The following is a 23,325-nucleotide window of genomic DNA, read 5'->3' on the forward strand; positions in this document are numbered from 1 at the left end:
AGCGGTCTCCTATTCACTGAAGCTTACTACTTCATCTCTTCCCAATGGGATGAACAGAATCAATCTGCTTTCAGAAAGGTGGTCTTCATGTCTCCAACGTGTCTGTGTCTACTAAGAATGTCTCTGCCAACTGGAGAGAAATCTAGTGGAAAACATTACTCTTGTTGGAAAACCAATTAAAATTTTTTTCCTTAGGAGCTAGACTATAGTATCATGAAAAGATACTTTAAAATTTTGACAGCACACTGGCAAAAACTTCCTACCCTTCAGATCAGAGACTTTGTTCTTTGCAGGGCTATGCAGATTCTGAAACAAAATGCTGTAATTACAGGCTTGGATTCTGTTTGTGTTCTCAAGCCTTGAGACATAAAGGTATTAAGTTTTCTTTCCCGGAAACAATACAATGTTTCTTACATCTGATTATTCAGTGTGACAGAGAACATATCTTATGCTGCATTAGAAAGAATGATTTATCCATTAACAACTCTTAGCCATATAGTAAGGAAACAAAATCCTGTTAAATCTGTGAGTCCATACCTCAGGGATCCTTCTGTTTTGGATAAATAGGTGCCCCCAAGCTAGCTTAATTTTCCTTTAGAGCAGGGAGCTTAATGTGAGAACTAGCCTTTGAATTTGGAGAAAACGGAGAGGCTACATCTGCACCTGTCTTGGTAAAATAATTTCAAAGTCATTTTGAATGTAACTTCTGGACAAACCAATTAAGAGCGGTGCCTTAAAAAGTGTGATCAGAAACTTAACAGTATTTATGGCCAAGATGTAACAGAAAATGATTTTAGCACAATGGGGAAGTTGTAATAAAAGGCAGGCATCTGAGTGAGAAAGGAGGACTCAGCCTTCTGATTTGTACTCCAAGTCTTGCTACTTCTGCCAAAACTCTGAAACTCCAAAGTCCCTGGGCAGGCTGCTGCTTGTTCCGGCCAGACAGCAAAGCGGCCCACCAGGTGCCTGTGGTCTCCTATCCAAAAGGGAAGAGTCAAGAATAATGAAAGCACAGGACTAGAAGGCACCTCAAAGATCTCGTCTATTTCTTGAATCTGCTTTGTAACATCCTTGCTGAATGGGCATCCAAAAACAGAATTTGTTCTCTCCAAAGGCATTTCACTTTGCATGTGTAAGGCTCCAGCTATGAGAAAAATCTTGCTGGTTAAGAGTTGACCTCTCTTTGTGTGTGGCTTCCTCTGCTCACTGTTGCCAATTTTCCTACTTGGGTGTATACTAAATGCATATAATTCCTCCTGTTTATGTCAGTTCCTCAGCTCTCAGAGCATGGCTATTGTGTTATCTCTGAGGTTTCCCTTCCTTTCCTTCCATGGTAAACACTGCTACCTAGTCCTTTGACTGTTTTCCATTTAACCTGGTTTTAGAACCCTTGCCTGTATAGTTGCTTTCTTTGAATACACTGAGTTTGTTTCCAGCTTGAAAAAGAAAATGGAATTAGAACAGAACCACTCTAAGATTGGAATAATCAAGAAACAGAAGAGAGCTGACCTCATGCCTTTCCTTACAAGAGTTTTTGTTTCCATCAATGCAGGCTCAGTTCAGGGGTTTTTTTGTTGTTGTTGTTGTTATCTCAATATTCCATTTACTTGTCTAGATCTTCTTTTTGAAAAAAAAAAAGCTTACATCTTTTGTATTTTATGATCTGTATTTTCCACATTCTGTACTTGCATAGCTGTTTCAGACCCAAGACAGAAACTTGTATTCTCCCAGGTTAAATTTTATCTTGTTAAAATCAGATCACTACTCACGTCTCTCAGAATCTTTTAGTATCCAGATTTAGTCAGTCAATATATTCTCCCTCGGCTCCTCAGTTTTCTCATAAATGAAAAGAGAAACTACCTCATAAGATGGCTGTAAAGACTGTGTGATCCAATACATGGAAAGTGCTTAGAAGGGGTACAGATATGTAATAAAATCTCCATCAAGTAAATTATTATCATTTTGTAAGCAAGTCTAGTCTACAAAAGTGTCTTATAATGTCAAAGGACATTTGTTGGCATCAAGCAAACAAGCCCTGTTTTAGAATAAAATAATTTGATCATAACTATATTGTAAGCAGAGTTTCAACAAAAAATTGTTTAAGCAACATACATGAACACTAGAGGCCTTTGTGATTGTAGAATTCAAGGAGAAAATATTTTTTTAAATCTCTATTAATTTCCAAGTAAGAGGGCTATATAGTTGGACAAGTTGAGGCTCATTTTGAATTGCCTCCTAAAACTCACATTCCTACCTCCTAGAACCATCTGCTACTAGCAAACGCTAAATCTACCAAAATGATAAATTGCTTTGCATCTCCTCTATGTGAAATCATTACTCAAAGCCGTAGGGGTGGATCCAAGTTTTCAATGACACAGCACCGTGTGTGAAAAAGTTGAAATTTTGCCTTACTGTCTATCGGACACCAGAAGAATTAGCAAGATGACATGCAGGAAATGCTCTTGGTTTGTGATGTCTCAAATCTGGGTTCACATCTTAGCACAAGAACATTTTAGATATGTGAGCTTGGAATAGTTACTAACCCTCAGTCCCTCCATTTTTGCATTTGTGGGAGTGGGATATTAGTAAGTTCTAGAGTTATAAGGAATTTGAAGTAACATGTATTTAGTACCAACTATGGTTAATATTAGCAGTTGCTAGTAATTCCTATGAAAGGGCGATGATGAAAGCAGTCAACAAGAACTTTTCAATGCATACCAAGTTTTTATGAACAGAATTTGAAAACCAGCCATGTCAATAATACAATACAACTAGAAGGCAATAGGAAGATGAGAATATAGAAAATAGGACTATATTATACTGGATTAAGTGCTTTGGAATCAATGTGGAAGCAAAATTCTCATAAAATAATAATTTTTCATTCCTTAATTGAAAACAGAGGATATAGAATGGCCTAATAATCTGACATATTATTTCACTGAAACCTGGGAATATAAAAAGTTCATAACTTCACTCAACCTTCCTTTTTTTCTCTTTCTTTTTTTTTCATAAATGTTTATTCATTTTTTAGAGAGAGTATGTGCAAATGGGAAAGGGCAGAGAGAGAGAGAGAGAGAGAGAGAATTCTAAGCAGGCTCTGAGATGACAGCACAGAACCTGATGTAGGGCTCAAAATCACAAACTGTGAGATCATGACCTGAACCAAAGTCAGATGCTTAACTGACTGAGCCACCCAGGCATCCCTCATTCAACGTTTCTTAAGTGACTGATCCATGACAGGTAACCCACACTCTAAAAAGACAATACCCTTGGTATTCATAAAACCTTTCTTAGAGTACTTCTCCCATGACTAAGCACTCTTCCTGAATCCCTAGAATTGTAACTTGGAAATATTTTTATATCAAAAATCATCGAATCATGGAACACTATTAATATTTTCTGTATCGACACAACACATTAAGCATGAAATAAAACTCCATATCAAAGAGTGAAGGCTCATCCTTTGAATAGCTTTTCTTTATCTCAATAGTCAGTAAAGAGTTTGCTTTATAGAATGGGGAATTAAAATACATTTAACAAATGCAAAGAATTCAGCAAAATTTAATCTCTGTATTATCATATGTGAGGTACGCAATCCCATACAAAAGGTAAATGTGGGTTAGATTATGAAGTAGATGTTTATCCCAAAGCTAAAGGAATCTTTTAGTAAATTCTCCTTTAAGATGGAGAATACAGGGGTCCCTGGGTGGCTCAGTAGGTTAAGTGACTGACTCTTGATTCAGCTCAGGTCATGATCTCACGGTCATGAAATCGAGCCCTGCATAGGCCTCCACACTGGGCATGGAGCCTCCTGGGGATTCTCTCTCTCCCTCTTCCTCTCCTCCCTCCCCTACTTCTCTCCTTATCTCTCTCAAAAATAAATAAAAATAAAAATAAAATATAGACTATATCTCAATTGTAAATTTCCAATATTACTATTTGGTTTTTTATATATTATGTTAAAGTGATATATCTTGTATTTACTAGTGTTAACTGCTTTGACATTCCTAAAAGTTTCTACCTATAAATCTTCTAAATGTTAGAGAACTTTAATAAAAGAACATTAAAAAAAATTATTATTCATTGAGAATATGTAAAAAACTTAGATATTTCATTCTTTTAAAATAAAATCCAAATAGGTCTTGATACAGTTCTCAATTCAAGTAAATTAGGGCCATACATGATTTACTGTGTCAGAGTGAGAACAAGATTTTGTAGACCACTGTGTAATGAAGTGTGCCATGGTGGTCGAATGCTAAGGTGTAAAAAGATTACACACCGAATACCAACTCCCAGAAATTATAACCAAAAGTGGGATAAGAAAGCCAGGCCAACTCTCTGGGTTAAGATGATTTCAGATAAGGGACAATTTAGAGACAGAATAAAGAAGGATTCAAAGAAAGGTAATAAAAATATCACATGTACTTACAGAGCAATAGCATTTCCAAGGAAGATGGGTCATGAGAGAGAATCCATCAAAGTGAGTTTGTCAGATCAACTTGGAAATGCTAAATATTTTATCTAGCCCATGGAGAGCGAGAAAGCTTGGAAGAGAAGTCCTGCAGCAAATAAATCTGCTTCATTTTGTTTAATAATTGATCATATTAAAGGTTTTTCTTAACATAAAATTTACCAGCTCAAGGACACTTTGCTGCCTCGCCAGACCTAGGGTGGGCAAATGACTTTCTTTTCATAGACAAATAGAGATGTCAGATGACCGGCCGAAATTCCTATCTCTGGGTACAAGGTGGCGGCAACACCTACCCCAGAAATCCAGGCTACTACCCAGCTCATGTGAAACTGACATAGACACACAATCATGAAAGAAATGTAAAAGGGCTTCTGAGCCTTGCTGAAAGGCAGTTGACAGAATAGACGTTTTTTAAAGAATACTGAGTTACAAGTCTGGAGCTGTAGGTCCAATTACTTGACTCTACCATTGGCTGGCTGGTGTTGGTTCCTTTGAACTAGGTGAGAATCATTTTAGGACATCCAGCAGCCCTATCGCTTCTTCTGATAAGAGACAGAATCTCGTGTGTGAGGACTCATGGGCTTGTGGTTGAATAGAACTGACTCCTCTTCCCTTTGTTCTCTCCCTGTCACCACAGGAATGGCAGTGACCGAGTACACTCTTCTTCCTCCAACCACCCCAGTCACAGAGGTTTGTTCAGAGGTAAACACATGGTCCAAATCAGCCTAGAGTTCACCCAGGAAGACAGCTGTTTCTCTCTGCTACGGTCATCAGGTGGGTAAGATGTGAGTGTGGGCCGGGAGGGGGAATCTTGTTTTGTTCCCCTTTTTCTCACTACGTGGAAGAGCTTTGCTGAAAAGAAGGAAATAGTGGAATAATCAGGATGGCATTATACATCAGCTTCTTGTGCAGCTGAAGTAGCTGTATCCTTGGTCTCACAAGTCATCTGAGTCAGTGTATCCAACATCCCACTTAACGTTAGCTTGAATAGAATTTATGATGATAGCGACTCAAATAGTCTCAATTAATATAGTGCATTCTAGGTTGAACATTTTGTAAATTTAGAAGATATTTATGTTACTCGAAACAAGGATACATTCTATTCTTAGAAAGCTCATCTATGAAATGTCAGGGAGGGAATTTCACACTTGATCCTTTTTGTTAATTATTCAGGCCTTGAAAATTCATGGTGAGGGAAATGAATAAAACATGTATTCCCAAGTTGAATGTGTAGAAAAATATAGGTAGCCTCAAGAAATTCATTTGGAGCTCTTTCTTTAGTCCTTCCATATTCATGCTGATCTTCAGCTTGAATATATAATGTACAGCGAGCCTTGTGTGTGCTACCTGAAGGCATGGGAAAAAGTCAAATTAAGTTGTTTGAGTAGTTCAGGCCTCCACATTAATTATAGAGAATAGAAAGTACTTCATCTGTAAGGGGAAAAGTCACAAGTATGTGTATGTCATGTGTAACTAGATCTCTGTAGACACAAATTAGGCAGAAGACAGGATGGGATCACAGAAGGCCTCTTTAAATTCCATGATACTTTGCACTCAACTTCCAAGGTCTAAATTAGTAGCCAGTGCAGTTATGCCTATACTGGATATTAAATAGTAAATATTTATTGATGATAATGATAAGAAGATCTGGCAAGGCTTCTTTGACCTTTGGATACAAGAAAATTGAGCCAGCTAAAAGGATGCTTGCAATAGTGTGAGACCCTGCTGAGAGGAGAGAGAAATGGAGTAGGAATTAACCACTTTCCACAATCTTCTTGCATTGCTTAGCTCTTTCACCTGGTAGTCTTTGATGCTTTTCTTAAGTCTCCTAAATGTATGATTTCCTAGTCACAGTTTTGAGAATTCAGAATCCACCTGTGAATTTCTAGAGACTTAATAGATTCTTCTTGTTTTCATTGATCTTCTCCCAATGTAGGGTCCTCTCTCATTTCTCTTAACTTAGCATTTAAAGATTTTTAAGCTTGTGCAATATATAATCTTTGACTTTGCTGTCCCTTGGGGTTTTAGGTTTTTTTTTCTTTCCAGTTCTTAGATGAAGATTGAAACATATATGTCAAGATGTAAATGTGATTGTAAGACTCCAGGCATCTTGCATAAATCTTATTCACTGAACATTTCGGGACTCTTGCAACTTTTTCTATGCATCATTTTAGTACAAATAAATAGTATAAAACAGCTGGAGAATATGTGATGCTTACTTGTAGTCTGCAGTAGAATGGATATGTTTCATCAGTATAAAATATGGGGAACAGAGTATGTGAGTAAGTGCACATGCACCTGCCTTAATCAATACTATTTTGAATATGAGCTACATTATCCCGCTCAATTTATAGGAAAAGAAATACAGGAAAAAAGACATTCTGGATCCCAGAAGGATTCTTTTCCCAAAGTAATCAGACATGTGGACTCTTGGTCTGATAAAAATCAATGACTCTTCAGGACAGTATATCTTTAGATGTGGGTGACGGATGGAGTATATAATGAAAGAGGAACTGGGGAGGGCAGAAGGCAAATGTGAAAAAAAAATCCAAGGAGAAAAATTAACATTTTCCCCTTGTAATAAACTGTGCCAACATGTAGGCTGTAGCATAATTATGTATGTGTATTCATATAACTTTGAATTCCAGAAATAGTAAATAGGAGCAATTTCTTTACTATTTGACTCTTTTGGGTAGTTCACATGCCTTCCCTCATGTGTGTTTATCTGTGCCTGTAGTTTATGGCTCAAATGAATAGGAATCATCTCATTTTCTCAGTAATAACTTGTAATGTACCATGTATACATGAGTGCTTGACAAACACGACCTGTTTGACTTGTGAGTTCGGAAAATATTCTATCTAATGGAAACCAGTTTTTAAATGTGTGCAGGGCAGAGTTTCATTCCAGCATTATCACAGATGGCTTGACCTTTTATGTATTGATCACTTTGTGCCTGCATTTACCCACTGAAAAATATTTCAGCAAGCCAACTCTTACATACATCTAGGGATGGAAATACCCTTCAAAAATAATAAATAGATAAATGAATATATTCTTTGTTTATTCTCATTGAGTATATATTATTTAGGTTAGAAGCAAGCCACTGGTGGTAAGCTTAACGAGAAGTATTTAAAAAGGCATCCAGTTATCTTTGTACAGTCCTTGTAGAAGCTCCCTCTGAAATCCTTTGAACTCCTCAGATATAAGTAGTAAATTTAGACTATTCTATTACAATCACCACAAATGATATACGACTTGCTAATAATATTGCCTCCTTTATTTTTTCCTAAACTATACTTTCCAAGAATTTTTTTTTAATGTTTATTTATTTTTGAGACAGAGCACGATCTGGGTAGGGGCAGAGAGAGAGGGAGACACAGAATCTGAAACAGGCTCCAGGCTCTGAGCTGTCAGCACAGAGCCCGATGCGGGGCTCGAACCCACAGACCACAAGATCATGACCTGAGCTGGTTGGACGCTTAACCCACTGAGCCACCCAGGCGCCCCAAGAAATTTTAAATTTAAAGTTTGATGCTATAGACTTTCAAACATTGTGAGCATTTAAAACAATGCAAAAATATTTGGAAAGGAAGACCGTGAGATTGGCTACGGAAGCAATTAACCATTAAACATTTAAATTCAGAGATTAGGAAACAATTACTATTGTTGGAACTGGCTTTAAAACATATCCCATTTGAGCAACTGTGCACATATCTAAATGGGATTTGGCAGGTGGATAAAAGATTTGTTGTATCCTGTTTGGGGGATTGCTGTAGACTTGCTGCTTCAACAGGCTTTCAAACTAGGTTTGAGTCCTACAGAGCAAACTGAACCCTGGAATCCTTTCCTGGCATTGCAGTCCCCACCCCCACCCTTGACAATTATAATAAGCCAAGGCTAACGAAGGCTCTAAACTGCATGTGGAACAGCTGCTGTGTGCTGTCACAGAGGCTCAGAGGGGAAAATGCTTTGGGGGAGAAAAATTGGCTGTCGATTTGTCTTCAAACACCCAAGAAGTTTCTGTAAACAACAGCATGTATTATCCTGAATGTGCATGATCTAGATAAATCGCTTGCCAATTATTTCCTTTTTCTGTTCATTGGGCTTTGCTTTCATTGTGCCATCCAGTGAGAATATAGAGATCCAGAATATTTAAGGCACTGGTTAGATGATATGTTATTTGTCAGTTTAGGAACTGCTGTCTACCCAGGCCTGGTTGGGTAGCTGAAATTTTGCTTTGATCATTATAAATAACATATCCTGAGTCAAAGATCACTGGACTCTGGGCGATAAACATTTCTATGCAAAGTACCAATACTGGAAAGATAAAATATATTTCTAAGGTACCTCATAAAAAGATGTATGGAATGTCTGAAGGGAGAAGGAAATGTTAAACAAGCTAATTTTCAATAGAATTGTAGAATTGGGATGTCCTTTTAGAATCCATCTTTTTTATTTTAGGGATCAAGACTGGAAAAAGCTTTCCTGCATCATAGTCCAGAGTGTCTTTCCCTTCCCACTCTCCGTTAGTAGAGGAAGACACAGTCACAGGACTGACTCTGGATCCAAGGAGAAGTTAGGATGGCTCAGAAATCAATAATCGGACACAGGGACTATCTACCAGGAGCAAGTCTGATTTTAGACCTAACACAGGAGTATGACCTTTATACTTTGACTTCTCTCAAACAACCTCAAAGTGTCCAGCACTGAAGTTCTTAATGCATTTTCAGAGAGATTGACAAGGTCTATATTAAAATCCTAAGAAAAATTACCAACAATTGGCTAAGCCCCTTATGTGGAGCGCACTCAGCATCAGAGGCTTCAGTGGTTGTCTGCACAGTCTGAGAGGGGTTACCACCCTGCTAATCTACTTACTGAGTCTCCCGAAACCCACTCCCTGCTTCTGCTGTATTTCCAGAAGGGTTTCAGGAAAGATTAAATACCTCCCCATGGACTGTGTCCAATCCAGCAAGCTTTTACAGAAAGCCATCTCTCTCTCTCTCTCTCTCTCTCTCTCTCTCTCTTGGCTTCCCACTAATTACTGACCAAATGGTGGACTTAAGTGTGTGATGATATAATCTGCCTGTTTGCAACCTTCCCTCTCAATTCCCAATCTCTTAAAGTGGAGACTGTTTTCTCAGGCAAAACACAGATAGTGACTTTTAAAACTCACTTTCCTTTATAGCATGACTGTGGGAAAGGATAGATGCTCCATACACCCTGGGCAGGATTAAAAAGTTTCATTTAATGTATTTGTAGAATCAAAGAGACAGAGCCAAAGGCAGGATGACACAGGGAGCGGCGTGGGGCACGAGAAAGCAGTTGCCGTGTGGCCATCAGGGAAAAGGGAGTGTAAAAAGCTTCTTGCACACATCACCTCATCTATAAAAACCAGAACCACTTGGCATCTCGCTAAGTAACAAATGGATCTGAGGGCTATAGAGAAGAGTTGTTGGCCGGAAATGGTCCCCGGGGCTATGATATTTTCAGTCCGTGTGCATTTCCCTATAAATGCAAAGATCATGGATTACATAGCTCTGTTCACATATCCTCTTTACCCACGGACTAAATTTTGCAGGTTCTGGTTTGTCTGACAATCACAATTTCTGGGAGTAAGAGAATACATTTGGATAGTTGAGGTAAGGAGAAACTAAATTTTCATTTGCAGGGAGGAGGAAAGAGGTATAAAGTCATATTAAGATGAACAAGCATGAAGGAAACCATATTGCTAGAGGAGATGGTAGTAACCAGAGTAGCTTGGGCAAGCCCCTTTTTCCATTTTCAGGACTTTGGCTTTAAATGGAAACGTCTGTTCTCTACAAACAAGTGAAAATAGGCCTGGAGGTGTGAAAGGAACCTTTCTGTCTGCAACTCGCTACAAGCATACACCTTGCACAGCAGAACACATAGATTCCTACAAACTCAAGCTGATTAGTTTTTGATTCCAAATCGATTTCCACCAGAGCACTGAATTCACTGATGGGCTAATAAATCTGTAGAAAGAAGGAACCCTCAGCAGATGTTGCAGCCACAAAAAAAAAAAAAAAAAAAAACAACCAAAACCCAACCCTGAGTTTAATTTTAAGCATCTGGTTTGTCCCAGCGTGAACGGGTTGCTCTGTTTTGTTTCTCTCTTTGAAACATGGAGGCAGCAGATTAACTCGGTGCCACAGAAACGGTCTACAAAATAAAAAGTCTCCATTTCCTGTCTAATCCATTAGCAAAAGTAAACTGCCTTCCATGACTCACCCTCCACTACACTTCGACTCTGTTCCCCTCCCCAGATACAAAAAACAAAAACAAAAACAAATAAGCAAACCCTTACCAGCTGCAAAGACTGGGAAGAGCAGGCAAAACTTCCCAGTCCTTTTTTGCAAGCCTGAAACCTACAGCATCCAAAAAAACCATCCAAAGTCATAATTCTGGCAAGAGTTACTTTGAGAGTGAAATCGACACTTAATAGGGATGGGATGTTAAAGGACACTCAAGCCTTTAGGTCCTCATCTTTGACTCAACAGACAGGTTTCCACGAGTTGCGCTTCTTCCCGAGTAAATGGGACGCATTATTTTCATTGAATTTTAGTCAGTCTTATATCTGCTATTGTGAAGCCTTGCATTGCTATAGCACAGTAGAGGATCCTTTATGTTTTTGAAAATATTTAGGGTCCTACCCCAAGCGTGAATATAAGCTGCTCTAACCCTCTTATCAAGTTTAGGCTTGAAGTGTTTGTATCCTATGGGTTATTTTCACATTCACAGTTCTCTAGGCTCTACTTTCCATCACTGTTCAATTTCTATGTGCTCAATGTGCCTACCACCAGCTGTAGTTCCACTGAGCCCGCCCCTCCCAGTTTGGGTTGTGAATACCCCCACAAGCCTTCAGGACCTTGGCTAACTCCTCTGAACCTTTTTGCCTGGCCTGGGGTTGGTAACTCCAAATTAAAAAAAAAAAAGCAGGCCGCATTCCACTTTTGTTCTCGCGTTTTCTCTAGAAAACGTAATACGGCAAAGACAATGCATGTCATGTCTTAGTAAATTATGTTTTACCTCAGGGAGAACTAGCCTCATTATGTACTTTAGCGGCTTCTTTCCGTCACATTTATTCATTAATTATTTATTTATTCTTCGGCAGCATCCCGACGCCCTCTTGCTGACGTTGGCCAGGGCCAAGACGCCCTCCCTGAAGGCTGGCCCAGCCATCTCTTCCTTTCATTAGCGGTGTAACCCTGGGTTCTCGCTGGAGCCCTGCGCGGAAGTGTCATCTGCCCCGCGGGGGCCTCCTGCAGTCTGTCCGGGCTCAGAGAGCTGAGCCCAAATGAAACACAAAATACTGTTAGAGAAAACAAAGATGCTGCCTCCAGCAGGGCTCCTGTGCCTGAGGCTTGGCCGAGTCTCACTGGTCCCTAGGCCTCTGGGTCTTGCCCGCACCCTCGTCCCTCGTCCCTCGTCCCTCGGCGGGCGGGATCCACGAGTTGAGTTGCAGCTCTCCAAAGTGAATTCCCTGGGCCTGTAAACCCGACTCCTCACCACCACGCACTCCCTTCTGCCCAGAGCCCAGAATGACCACCAGGAAGCCAGGAACAAAACACTTAAATGTTGCATTTATTAAGGAACTGTTAAATAAGGGGGGGAAAAAAGTCCAAACGGTGTCATGAATGTGAAGAGCACTTTTGTGGCGTAAACCGTGCAGTCATGAGCTACAAGTTCTCTTCCAGGTGTTTGCCCCGGCACTAGCTAGGGCGTTAACCACCTCCCTACCCCCGTCCCCTCACCCCCCACCCCGCCCCCGTTGGAAATGCAATGAAAGAAACAAATCACCTAGTTCACATTCGCAGGCTCCCCCTCCCCCCACCCCCTTCTCTCAAGATAACAGAACTCTAACCCCAGGCAGGCAAACAGGCCACTAGGGCAACAAAAGGACTTCTCAAATATTTGTATTCAAGCAAACGAACACAAAATCCCTTAAAACGGCACATTACAATCAATCCAAGGTATTTATAGTCTTCCGCGCCAGGGCTGGGAGGAGCGGGAGAGAATGGGCGCGAATCCCGACACTGATGTTTGTGTCCCTATTAGTTCTGCGTGGCGTATACACCGGTCCCTTTTTGGGCCACCAGGCAATCGGGGCCGCAGGGTCTCTCCCCTGCCCGCCCACTCCACCTACCCGAGAGCTCGGCCCACCTGTGGCGGAGAAGGGCCGTCGACCCCGCGGGTCTCCCCGCATCCCACGCTAGCGGCAGCTTCCAAAGTTCTGCGCCCTAATTGCCCTCTGTCTGCCACTTGCTGCTGAGTCCGGTCAGGGCGCTCTCCTCCTCCTGCCCGGAACGGGGGCTTTCGGAGGGCCAGCGAGAAACGGGTCGCTTCATCCCGAAAGGCAAAAGTCGAGAGAAGGAGCGGACTCCGACAGGTTTGCTTCGCCCAGTCTCGGATGGTGAGGGGCGCGGCCGGGCTGGCTAAGTGGGGAGGCGCTGGGGCGGCTGCCGCGGAGGTGCGAGGGCCGGTCAGTAGGGCCCCACGACCACCGCCTCCACCTCCTTAGACGGTCTCCGGTCTTTCACCAGGAAGTTGATCATGCCCTCGGACTTGATGAGGAGGTTGCAGCCGAGGAAGAAGATGCCGAAGACCACGGTGAGCGAGAGCACGCACATGACGGCGATCTGCACCACGCGCATGATGTACAGGCTGCGCTCGTCCGGGCCAGCCTCGGCGAAGCCGTCGTCGGTCACCACCGACGCCTGGGTGCAGCAGCGCACGGCGCGCTCCAGCGCCTCGCTGCTGTTGGCCAGGAGCAGGCCCGCCACATCGGTCTGGTTGTCCGGCGCTGGATTCATCCCGGGAGCCGGCGGCGCCCTGGAGAGGCGCGGGTCCCAGCGGCGCGAAGGCGGTGGGGGTGCGGGAGGAATGGTAGGGAGCTGAGCGCTCACTTGCAGATTAGCGCGCGCCGGGCTGCTCGCGCTCTCCTTTCCAAAGTCCCCGAGTCTTGGGACTTTCCCAGGAGCCCTTCCGACGCGCGCCGCCGCTCGGCTGGTCTGCGCCGTCTGCTCCTGCCTGGGCGGTGCTGGTTCCCGGCGCTCGCTCGACTGGGGGCTGTTGGAACTTGGCGGGGCTGGGCCACTGGGGCCGTGGGAGGCGCGGCGGCGGCGGCGGCCGCGTGGCTGCTCTGAGCGAACAGCGGCCCCTTCCGGCCGCACCGCCGCTCTGCGCCGCGGCCGTTCGGCGGCAAGGGAAGGAAAGGGGCGAACCTGCTCGCTCTAGCTTCCTTGTTCGCCTCCTTCCCAACTTTTCTGGCCTGATGGATGATTAAAGAGTTTCGGGTGGGGGAGGGGCTGCGATCCGCTGAAAGTTGCCGAAGAACTGGGTCACACCAGCTCTGCGCGTCCTTCGCCTTCGCCGTTCTCACCTCTGGGCGGACGGCAAGTGGCAATGAATCGCAGGTGCCAGATGGTGCTTGCGAAGGCGCGGGCCTGCAGCCTGACTCCGTCCTGCCTGCGACGGAGTTCTGGTGGAGTGGGGATGATCTGGGAGGCTTTTTGTTTAAGTGCTGGTTTTAGGAAGAAAGAGAAGCAGGTAAGCAAGGAAAGAAAGAAGGGCCGCGGGGGGGGGGGGGGGGGGGGGGAGAGGAAGGAAAGAAAAGGAAAGGAAGCCATTGGGAGAGTAAAGCAGGTTTTGTAGTGATTTTTGAGGCAAAGGAAGGGGGGCTAGGGGGAGGAGGCGTTCTTCTGTGGCCTTTGTGGGGAAGTGGTTGCCAGAGGCACGGTCACCTCGGGTTGAGGATGGGAAGGTGAACAGTGGGCACTCTTATAATCTTCATTGCAGATGAGTTTTTGGATGGGCTTCCAATGTTTTTCTCTGTTGGCAGTAGATCAGTTGTTTTATTGTTCATCAATATCCATCACCTAGAACACTGGCCAACTGCTGGAAGCCTTCCTCATTTTCCGTAAACTGATGTGTTTCATCGTAGTCATTTTAAACAAAGCTACAGATGTTTTAGGTGCCTGAGGCTTCAGCCCATTATGATTTTGCTGCTAGTTGCAGTGCAAAGATATAAACCTGTCAGCTGTTTCTTAAACTCTAGAAAAATACTTAAGGGTTTTTTTTTTCTCTCTTCTACTTTTTTCCCTCCCTCGCTCCTCTCATCCTCCTTTCCCTTCCTTCCTTCCTTTCTTTCTTTCAACTATTAACAGGTGGAAACCAGTAATGGGAAGCCCAGTCCAAACTTCTGATAGAATACATTTACTACATTTCTATTAAAACATAGTAGCTGTCTTGCCATTTTCAACTCCATTATCAATTCCATTCTAATTGCCTGTTAAACCCACTTATGTTTCTCTCTCCAAACATCATTTATGCCATGTTCAGAGATTTCCTTAATGTTTTTTTACTAATTCATGACCACCTTGTAGAATGAACTCTCTTTTCAGTTAAAGAGTTTTCAATTTTGGGATGTTGATTATATATCAGCCTCAGTAAGCTTAGATCCTTCTAAATAGCTAATTTTATTTTAGGGGTAGTTTACTACCTAAAGATCTAGACTTCTGGGTCTTATCTATAATTTATCTGGTTTATTGCTCTAATGTTCCATGATTACGTTAGCCTTGAAGACTGCTCCACTCCCAACAATTTCTTCTTTGTTTTTTTTTATTAATTTTTTAAATGTTTATTTATTTTTGAGAGACAGAGGGAGACACAGTGTGAGCAGGATGAAGAGCAGGGCGAGAGAGGGAGACATACAATCTGAAGCGGACTTCAGGTTCTGAGCTGGCCGCACAGAGCTCGAAGCAGGGCTTGAACCCACGAACTGTGAGATCATGACCTGAGCCAAACTCGGACACTTAACCAACTGAGCCACCCAGGTGCCCCAACAATTTCTTCTTTGGACAAATGCATTATTAACTGATTGGAAAAAAACTTATTTAAATCTTATTTTACAATGTCTGTCTTAGTTAATATGGATGATACTCAACAATGAAACATGCTGTATATGTGAAGAAGTTACAGAAGAATTTAAGACAATATAAAGCAATACTAAAAAGAATAGTAAAGGCAAGTGGTAGGAATTTAGAAGAGCAAAATGTGGAGAACAGAGGTCAACTTCCAGGGATATTAACTTGCACTGATTGTACGTTTAGTAGAAGTTGAGTGTGAATGAGTAGAGATGGATAGTTCCTTCTTTATGTGAGAAAACTGAATAAGAGTTACATAGCACATTTGTTAGGTCCCACATAATAGGACTTATGTTACCAAAAAAATCCTTAAAATGTTAATTGAAACATTTTCAGACTTTGAGTATGTTTATTGGTGTTACCAGTATTACTGTTTTAGTTAGAAGCTAGTGTAAAAGTGATCAAACCTTGGAGCTTAGTGGAGACTTACTATCATCCAACCTTTAGATTTGAGGATCACATTCTTTTTTTTTTTTTTTTTAAATATTTTTTATTTATTTCTAGGGGAGAGAGAGAGAGAGAGAGACAGCGTGAGCAGGGGAGGGTCAGAGAGAGAGGGAGATACAGACTCTGAAATTGGCTCCAGGCTCTGAGCTGGCAGTCAGCACAGAGCCCGACGCGGGGCTCGAACCCACGAACCGCGAGATCATGACCTAAGCGAAAGTCGGACGCTTAACCGACTAAGCCACCCAGGCGCCCCGAGGATCAGATTCTTAAAAGAAGTAACTTTATTTTCTTTTGCTGTTATCTACTAACCAGCCACATATTTGTGAGTAAGAGGAAAATAGCTATTCCCACCAGCTAGTTCAGATCTCTGGGAATGTGGTTCTGTTACCTTCATCTGCACACCACCCTGCCCCACTCGGATTTTGTTGAATAAAATTGTTTGAAGTATTTAGATTAAAAATAACTATAAACCTGATATGGTAAAAAAAAATTATATTAATGGTTACTAGATTTAAGAAGATCTAGGCTGCTGGGGCCTTTCTGCAGAAATATTTTATTTATCTTTCCATTTTGTATTTTGTGTGAACATTTTTCTCTCGGCTTTACTCCTGTTATTCACCTGTTTCCTAGGAAAATCTTACAGATGTGGGAAAAATCCCTTAGAAATGTGAATCTAGTAAAAACTGATTTCTAGAAAAATAGTTGGTGGTGCAGAAGACTTTAAATAAAAACTTTCTGATACATGGAAGGACTCACTGTTATATTTATCTAACTAGTGACTTCTACTTCATTGGAAAGAGGTTTAACTTTCAGAAAGTTAAAGGCTCAGCATTTCACAATATACATATTAGGTAAGGAAAGAAACACTTGTTTATTCTTTGCAAAAAACATATCTATGGCATGTAATAAGTTCTACAAAACTATTCTAGGCCGGTATTGATGGGCATCTGAATCAGTAGTCATTGGATCTATAGGTTAAATTATCTTGATATAGGACCCGACGCTTTTAATATCAACAGCCTTTCCCTTGGTTCTCTATTTGTATATTATGAAAATATCAAGTAGAAATTTTTCAAAAACAGCATATCAGACATAGAAAGGATATTTGTTTTGGGGGGCAAGCTTTTTTAAAAAATAAATTACATTATATGAAGAGTAAGAGTAAGCACTCATGTTCATTCATAAAAGCCGACTCAGCACCGAGAACACAAGAAGCAAGCCAGAAATAAGCAAAATATGTCATCAAACCTCCAGAATAAATATATGCATTTAGGTATTTAGAAAAGCCAACTTTTCTTCCTATGTTTTTACTATGCATATTTAAAAAACACTTTTTTAACATTAATTCGATTTTGAGAGATAGACTGAGAGTGGGGGAGGGGCAGAGAGAGAGGGAGACAAAGAATCTGAAATGGGCTCCAGGCTGTGAGCTGTCAGCACAGAGCCCCACACAGGACTCGAACCCGGGAGTGGTGAGATCATGAACTGAGCCAAAGTCGGACGCTTACCCACTGAGCCACCCAGGTGCCCCTACTATGTGTATTTTAACTTAGTCTTGACCATGCAGTAATACAATTTAGACCTTACTTTCCCCCTTTAGTCCTGTATTTTCTCATGACATTAAAAACTTATTGTTTGTACATTTTTAATGAATGTTTAGCACTTCATTATGTGAACATACCATTGTTCATTAAACACTTACCCTATCGCTGGGCAGTTATGTTAATCTCAAATACTCTCATTGAATCAATTACAAAGACACTTTCACAAATGTCTTCTATATTTAGATTACAAGGGTAGGAAATGTACAAGATTACAATTTTTACTGAAAATGATGTTAGTTTTTAAAAAAGCAACACACAGCCAAATTGTTTGTAAAAAGGGTTGTACCAATCTTCACTCCCGTTTGAAAAGCATATGAATACAAATTTATCATTCTGTAGTAGGGGTTCTCACCTTTGGCCACATATTAGAATTACCTAAAGAGCTTTAAAAATGTTTAATATCCAAAAAAACCCCATCAGGATTAAATCATAATTTCTGAGGGTAGGACTCAAGTATATGTACTTCTTAAATTTCCCCAAGTGATTTGATAGGCCACCTATGGTTGAGAACCACTCCTTAGAGTAATATTTTCAAGCTTGCCTTAAGGGCACCCAGGATAGGGGTGGGAAATTTCTGATTCCCAGGTCCTTACTACTGTAAGCCAAATGAATCAGAATTTTTGTAAGTGGCTTCCTAGGTCCATCCACTGGGACTTTGCTCTGGTAGGTCTGGGCAGAGTCCTATAAATTTGTATTTTTAGCAAGTCCCACAGAAAATGCTGTTCTTGAGCACCAAATATTATGACTTAAAAACATTATCATTGCAATTTGATAAGGAAAAAATGGTACCTTGTTTGAAATTACATGTTCTCACTGTGGACGGATAACATTTTCAGGTATGTGTTATGGAACTGTGTGCCCTCCTTTATACTCTTTAGGTTCAGATTCAGGTCCTTTGTCCATTTCTCATTTGACATTTTATCGTTTGTATTGATTTACTGATTTATAGTAAGCCTTCTTTATCAAATATATTAACCGTATATAGGAAATATTTATAATTATTTTTCCAGTTGATTTGCCTTTTAAATTGAGCCATATTCTCATTGGGTATGTGGAATTTTCATGCATCAACATTTTTATCTGTGATTTCTTTCTTTGCTTTATTTATTTAATTTTTTTTAAAGGGGAAAGCACATATTTATTACATCAGAGAAAGTTCTTTCACATAAGACCCACCTTAAGGACCTAGGTTCGGGCAGGTGTCTAACACAGCTGCCTTGGGGAGGTGGCTCACTGGGGACGGACACTCCAGCCTGGCTCTGCCTTAATCTTATAGAATGCTCCCATAACATCTGCCAAGGCATTGAACCGGGTGTGAAATTGTTGCAAACTCTTCTATAAGTTTTTCATCTAATAAACAGTCTAGCGTTGCTATCATAAAATTAACAGGTTCCCTAATAAAAGATAACATCTCCATTTTATATGTAACATCAGACAGGATTGCTTTCTCCTCCTCACTAGGTGCCAGCTACAGGAAAGCTGTTCTGTCTTGGGTTATATACATTATACACCCATCTACCAGAAGACATTTAGGAATATCTCCCCCAGACCCCAACAGGAGACCTTTCACATCCACCTTGTAAATTGCTGACCATCCATTCACACTGGCAAACACATCTAAGCTCTCATTCTTTTGGTCAGCCATAAAAGCTTAGCATACAGAAGGAAGTAAAATGAGATAAAATAAATTCCTATTAATACATAAAACCCACCTGGACTATGAGAAATAAGCTAGTCACAGAAGGAAGCGGCAAATACAATGGTAGTTGCCAGGGGCCAGGGCATGGTGAAAATGCGTGGTTCAATGGGCACACAATTTCAGTTACTCAAGATGAGTAAGTTTTAGATATCTGCGGTTAAACATAGTGCCTATAGTTAGCAATAATGTAATGTGCACTTGGGAATTTGCTAAGAGGGTAGATCTAATATTGAGTTTTCTCACCACAAAACAAAACCCAAAAACCGAAACAAAACAATGCAAGAAAACTGTTGAGGGGGTTGGATATGTCTATTACCTTGATTGTGGTGATGATATCATGGGTATTGTTATAAGTCCAAACTCATCAAATTGTACACGTTAAATATATGCAGTTCTTTGTATGCAATTATACTTCAATAAAGTTTTTTTTTTAAAGAATGAATTAGTTGTCTGAGAGATAGAAAGAAGAATGTCTTCCAGAATTCATTGCAGAAGGAAAAGCAGCCTGAAGTGTTTTGCATGTTAGCCCCTTACCCTATCCAAAAAAATTATCTGGTTATCACTCCCATGAGTAAAGCTACTATCTGCTATGTATTCAGGAAGCTATGGACTAAGGAGGGATTTTTTTTCTTTGCTTCTAAACTTAGAAACTTTTTCCTCATTCAGAATCATATTTATATGCTATTTTTTATTTTAAAAACATTTTAAAAATATTGGTATTGCCTTACATTTAACACAATGGTCTATGTGGAAGGCGTTCTGGTACAAGGTAAGTTTGCCCCCACCTTAACTAGTCCATTACTAGGTAAATAATAATACTGACAAAGTTTTAAAATTTATACTTGAAATAAGGGATTTCAGATATTGATTTCTTTACAAGACAAAATATTTAAACTTTCATGTTTAGTGAAATATTCAAACCTTAAGTTTCCAAAGTATGAAAACTGCATCTGTCTAGTTTATCTTTTGACTTTTGCATCGATTTTCTTAAAGGTAGGTAGTTCAGAGGAAAAACAGCCAGCAGTAAATAAGAAAAAATAAACCAAGTGCTTGCGCCTTCCTCTTTTATTTAAATGCACTCCCTGGATTTCTACCTGATGCCATCTGGTGACTGTTGACTTCTTCCTGTAGGAGGAGAGTGAACCCTGTCCTTGAGTCAGAACCTCCTGCCAGGGCACAGGCATGTGGAAGAATACAGTGAGTAGCAGCCATTACGTTCTCATCTGTTAATACCTTTTTACAGTCATTGAAATAAAGGTCCAGGAAAAGCATGTAATAACTCACCCCCACGCTTGATTAAAAAGCCCTGACCACTGAACTTGCAGAGGTTTTCAGAATGATACATTGTAGACCTATAGCATCCTATTTTTAGATGTGCAGCATAGGCAATTTTTGCCTCCATGAAATTTTTGTCATTATTTCATCCTGATTTTCTGCCCACTCTTTAAAGCCTGTGTGATTTAGATTTTAAAGTGAAAAAAGCACCGAGCTGCATAAAGCCTTTTAGTGTCACTGGTGCATCCCTTCCCACATTAAAGAAACAGGACTTGCACCAGCCTCAAAGTGGAGAGAAGCAGGTGGCCACAAGGACGCATGAAAGATGCAATTTCTCCAATTTCTCAGCCTCAGCTCAGTGACTCCAAGGCAGGATTTCTGCAGCAATGCTAAAGATTATTAAGTTAAATGAAAACCCCTTAAAGAGTATAGAGTCCTGTGTCTTACCTATTAAACAAATCCCATCAGCGATGCCTGGTGGCCCACTGACAGAAGTTGCTTCTCATTTCTGGAACTTCATTTTGTTATTCACTGAAGACAGGATCTAGAATATAAACATGCACGTTTTGGCTTTCGTTTCTTCAGTTGTGCTGGACACACACTTCTGTGAAAGAGGACATTGTCCCCAAAGTGAATCTGACTGAAATGACCGGAGAAGACATTTCCACCCTGTGAACTTCACATCTTTTTCTGGAATGACCACTCTTCCTTGTGCAGTGTGTTTCTGCATTTAGCATGTCACATTCAATCATACTGAGCAGTGACTCCGAATCCTTCTTGCTAGGATGTTCTTTTAGGCACTACTTGTCTCTCGGCAATCCACAGCTATAATACTCTGCTTCAGGTGCAGATTCTGGGATGCTTCATAAATAATTTTTCTTTCTTTTTTTTTAAAAATATTTTTATTTTATTTCTAGGATAGAGAGAGACAGCGTGAACAGGGGAGGGTCAGAGAGAGAGGGAGACACAGACTCTGAAACAGGCTCCAGGCTCTGAGCTGGCAGTCAGCAGAGAGCCCGACGCGGGGCTCGAACCCACGAACCGCGAGATCATGACCTAAGCGAAAGTCGGACGCTTAACCGACTAAGCCACCCAGGCGCCCCAAGNTGAAACAGGCTCCAGGCTCTGAGCTGGCAGTCAGCACAGAGCCCGACGCGGGGCTCGAACCCACGAACCGCGAGATCATGACCTAAGCGAAAGTCGGACGCTTAACCGACTAAGCCACCCAGGCGCCCCAATAATTTTTCTTTTTTATTTAGGCTGCTAGGTGACCTACTTTCACTTCGATAGCCACCAACCAGTTCTATGTCCTACTCACTAATGACGTCTTTAATGATGTGCCTAACGCTTCAATAAACATAAGAATGCCAATATCTCTTCCAGAGAGTGACTATTTCCTTTGGGTATATGTATCCTGAAGTGAGATTGCTAGATCATATGGTAGTTCTATTTTTACTTTTTTCAGGAAATGCCACACTGTTTTCCATAATGGCCACACCAATTTATATTCCTTCTAACAGTGTACAAGGATTCCCTTTTCTCCAGATCCTTCCAACCCTTGTTATCTTTCGACTTTTTGATAATAACTGTTCTGACAGGTGTGAGGTGGTACCTCATTGTGGTTTTGATTTGCGTTTCCCTGGTGATTAGTGATGTGGAGTACATTTGCCCATACCTGTAAGCCATTTGTGTATCTTCTTTGAAAATTCTCTCTTCAGGTTCTTTGCCCATTTTTTAATTTATTTGCTATTGAGTTGTTTGAGTTCTTTGCATATTTTGGATATCAAACCTTAATAGATATATTGTTTACAAATATTTTCTCCCATTCCATAAGTTGTCTTTTCATTTATTATTTCCTTTGTTGTGCAGAAGACTTTTAATTTAATGCAGTTCCACTTGTTTTTGGTTCTGTTGCCTTTGCTTTTGTTATCAACTGCAAAAAATCATTGCTCTGGACCCATGTCAGGGAGCTTACTGACTCTGTTTTCCTCTAAAAGTTTAACCATTTCAGGCCTTACATTTAAGTATCTTTCTAGTTGGAGGTGATTTTTGTGTGTAATGTAAGATAGAGGTTGATTCTCACTCAAAAGAGAAAACACATAACCTAGAAAATACCCTGGGATGCTTAAGAATTTGAGAAGATAGAAGAACTAGTACAAATCGGTAGGAGAAAGGATAAGTTATGAAATAAATGGTGCTCGGAAAATTGTTTGGATTAAAATAAATTCAAGAAAATTTCTATTCTATGTTATATATCAAAATAAATTCTATTCCATAAGTCAGTCAAGATGCCTAGACTACAATATGAACTGATTTCTCATAATAAAAGAAACAGACACTGAATAAATAGCACTTGACTACATTAACATTAAAAAAGTCATCAGCACATTGTTTCACAACAATGCAATGTAATTATTATAAAAATTAATTTAAAAGAATAATTTTATGATCAGTGGGGAAAGCAGAATTAATGTCCCTCAAAAATATGCTTGCGTCCTGATCCCTGGGACCTGTGACTATGTTAACTCACATGGCAAAGAGACGGGTGACAAATAAAACTAAACTTGCTAACCAGCTGAATGTAGGATAAGGAGATTATCCCGTCTTACCTGGTAGAAAATATAATGACAAGTGTCCTTATATAGGGACGAAGGAGGCAGAAGAGGTCACAGTGGTAGGATAAGTGAAAGCCTGGCTTTGAAGATGGAGGAAGGGGGCCATGAGCCGAGGACTGTGGATGGCCTCCAGAAGTTGAAAAGGGCAAGGAAACGGATTCTCCCTTAATGCTTATAGAAAGGAAAACAGTCTTGCCAATCAATACCCTGCGTTTAGCCCAGTGAGGCCCATTTTGGACTTCAAAACTATACGATAATTGTTTTAAGCCA

At 40.8% G+C, this 23,325-nt stretch overlaps 1 protein-coding gene and 1 long non-coding RNA gene across 2 annotated transcripts in view; one reads left to right on the forward strand and one right to left on the reverse strand.

Moving 5' to 3' along the window:
- The window catches only part of LOC120224161, a 36,133-nt gene that overhangs the window by 6,369 nt on the left and 6,439 nt on the right, over nucleotides 1-23,325 (forward strand). Inside the window, exons 2-3 of the long non-coding RNA XR_005526487.1 lie at nucleotides 5,109-5,245; nucleotides 20,297-20,362. This is a non-coding gene — a long non-coding RNA (uncharacterized LOC120224161). The remainder of the gene's footprint in view (nucleotides 1-5,108; nucleotides 5,246-20,296; nucleotides 20,363-23,325) is intronic.
- On the reverse strand, nucleotides 12,958-13,526 carry RPRM (reprimo, TP53 dependent G2 arrest mediator homolog). Its single transcript, XM_039222374.1, has one exon. The coding sequence runs from the start codon at nucleotides 13,301-13,303 to the stop codon at nucleotides 12,974-12,976; it is 330 nt and encodes a 109-aa protein (XP_039078305.1). The 5' UTR covers nucleotides 13,304-13,526; the 3' UTR covers nucleotides 12,958-12,973.

The sequence above is a fragment of the Hyaena hyaena genome, unplaced genomic scaffold, assembly GCF_003009895.1.
Source record: "Hyaena hyaena isolate Hyena2069 unplaced genomic scaffold, ASM300989v1 scaffold_1116, whole genome shotgun sequence".
In the NCBI taxonomy this organism is placed as follows: domain Eukaryota; kingdom Metazoa; phylum Chordata; class Mammalia; order Carnivora; family Hyaenidae; genus Hyaena; species Hyaena hyaena.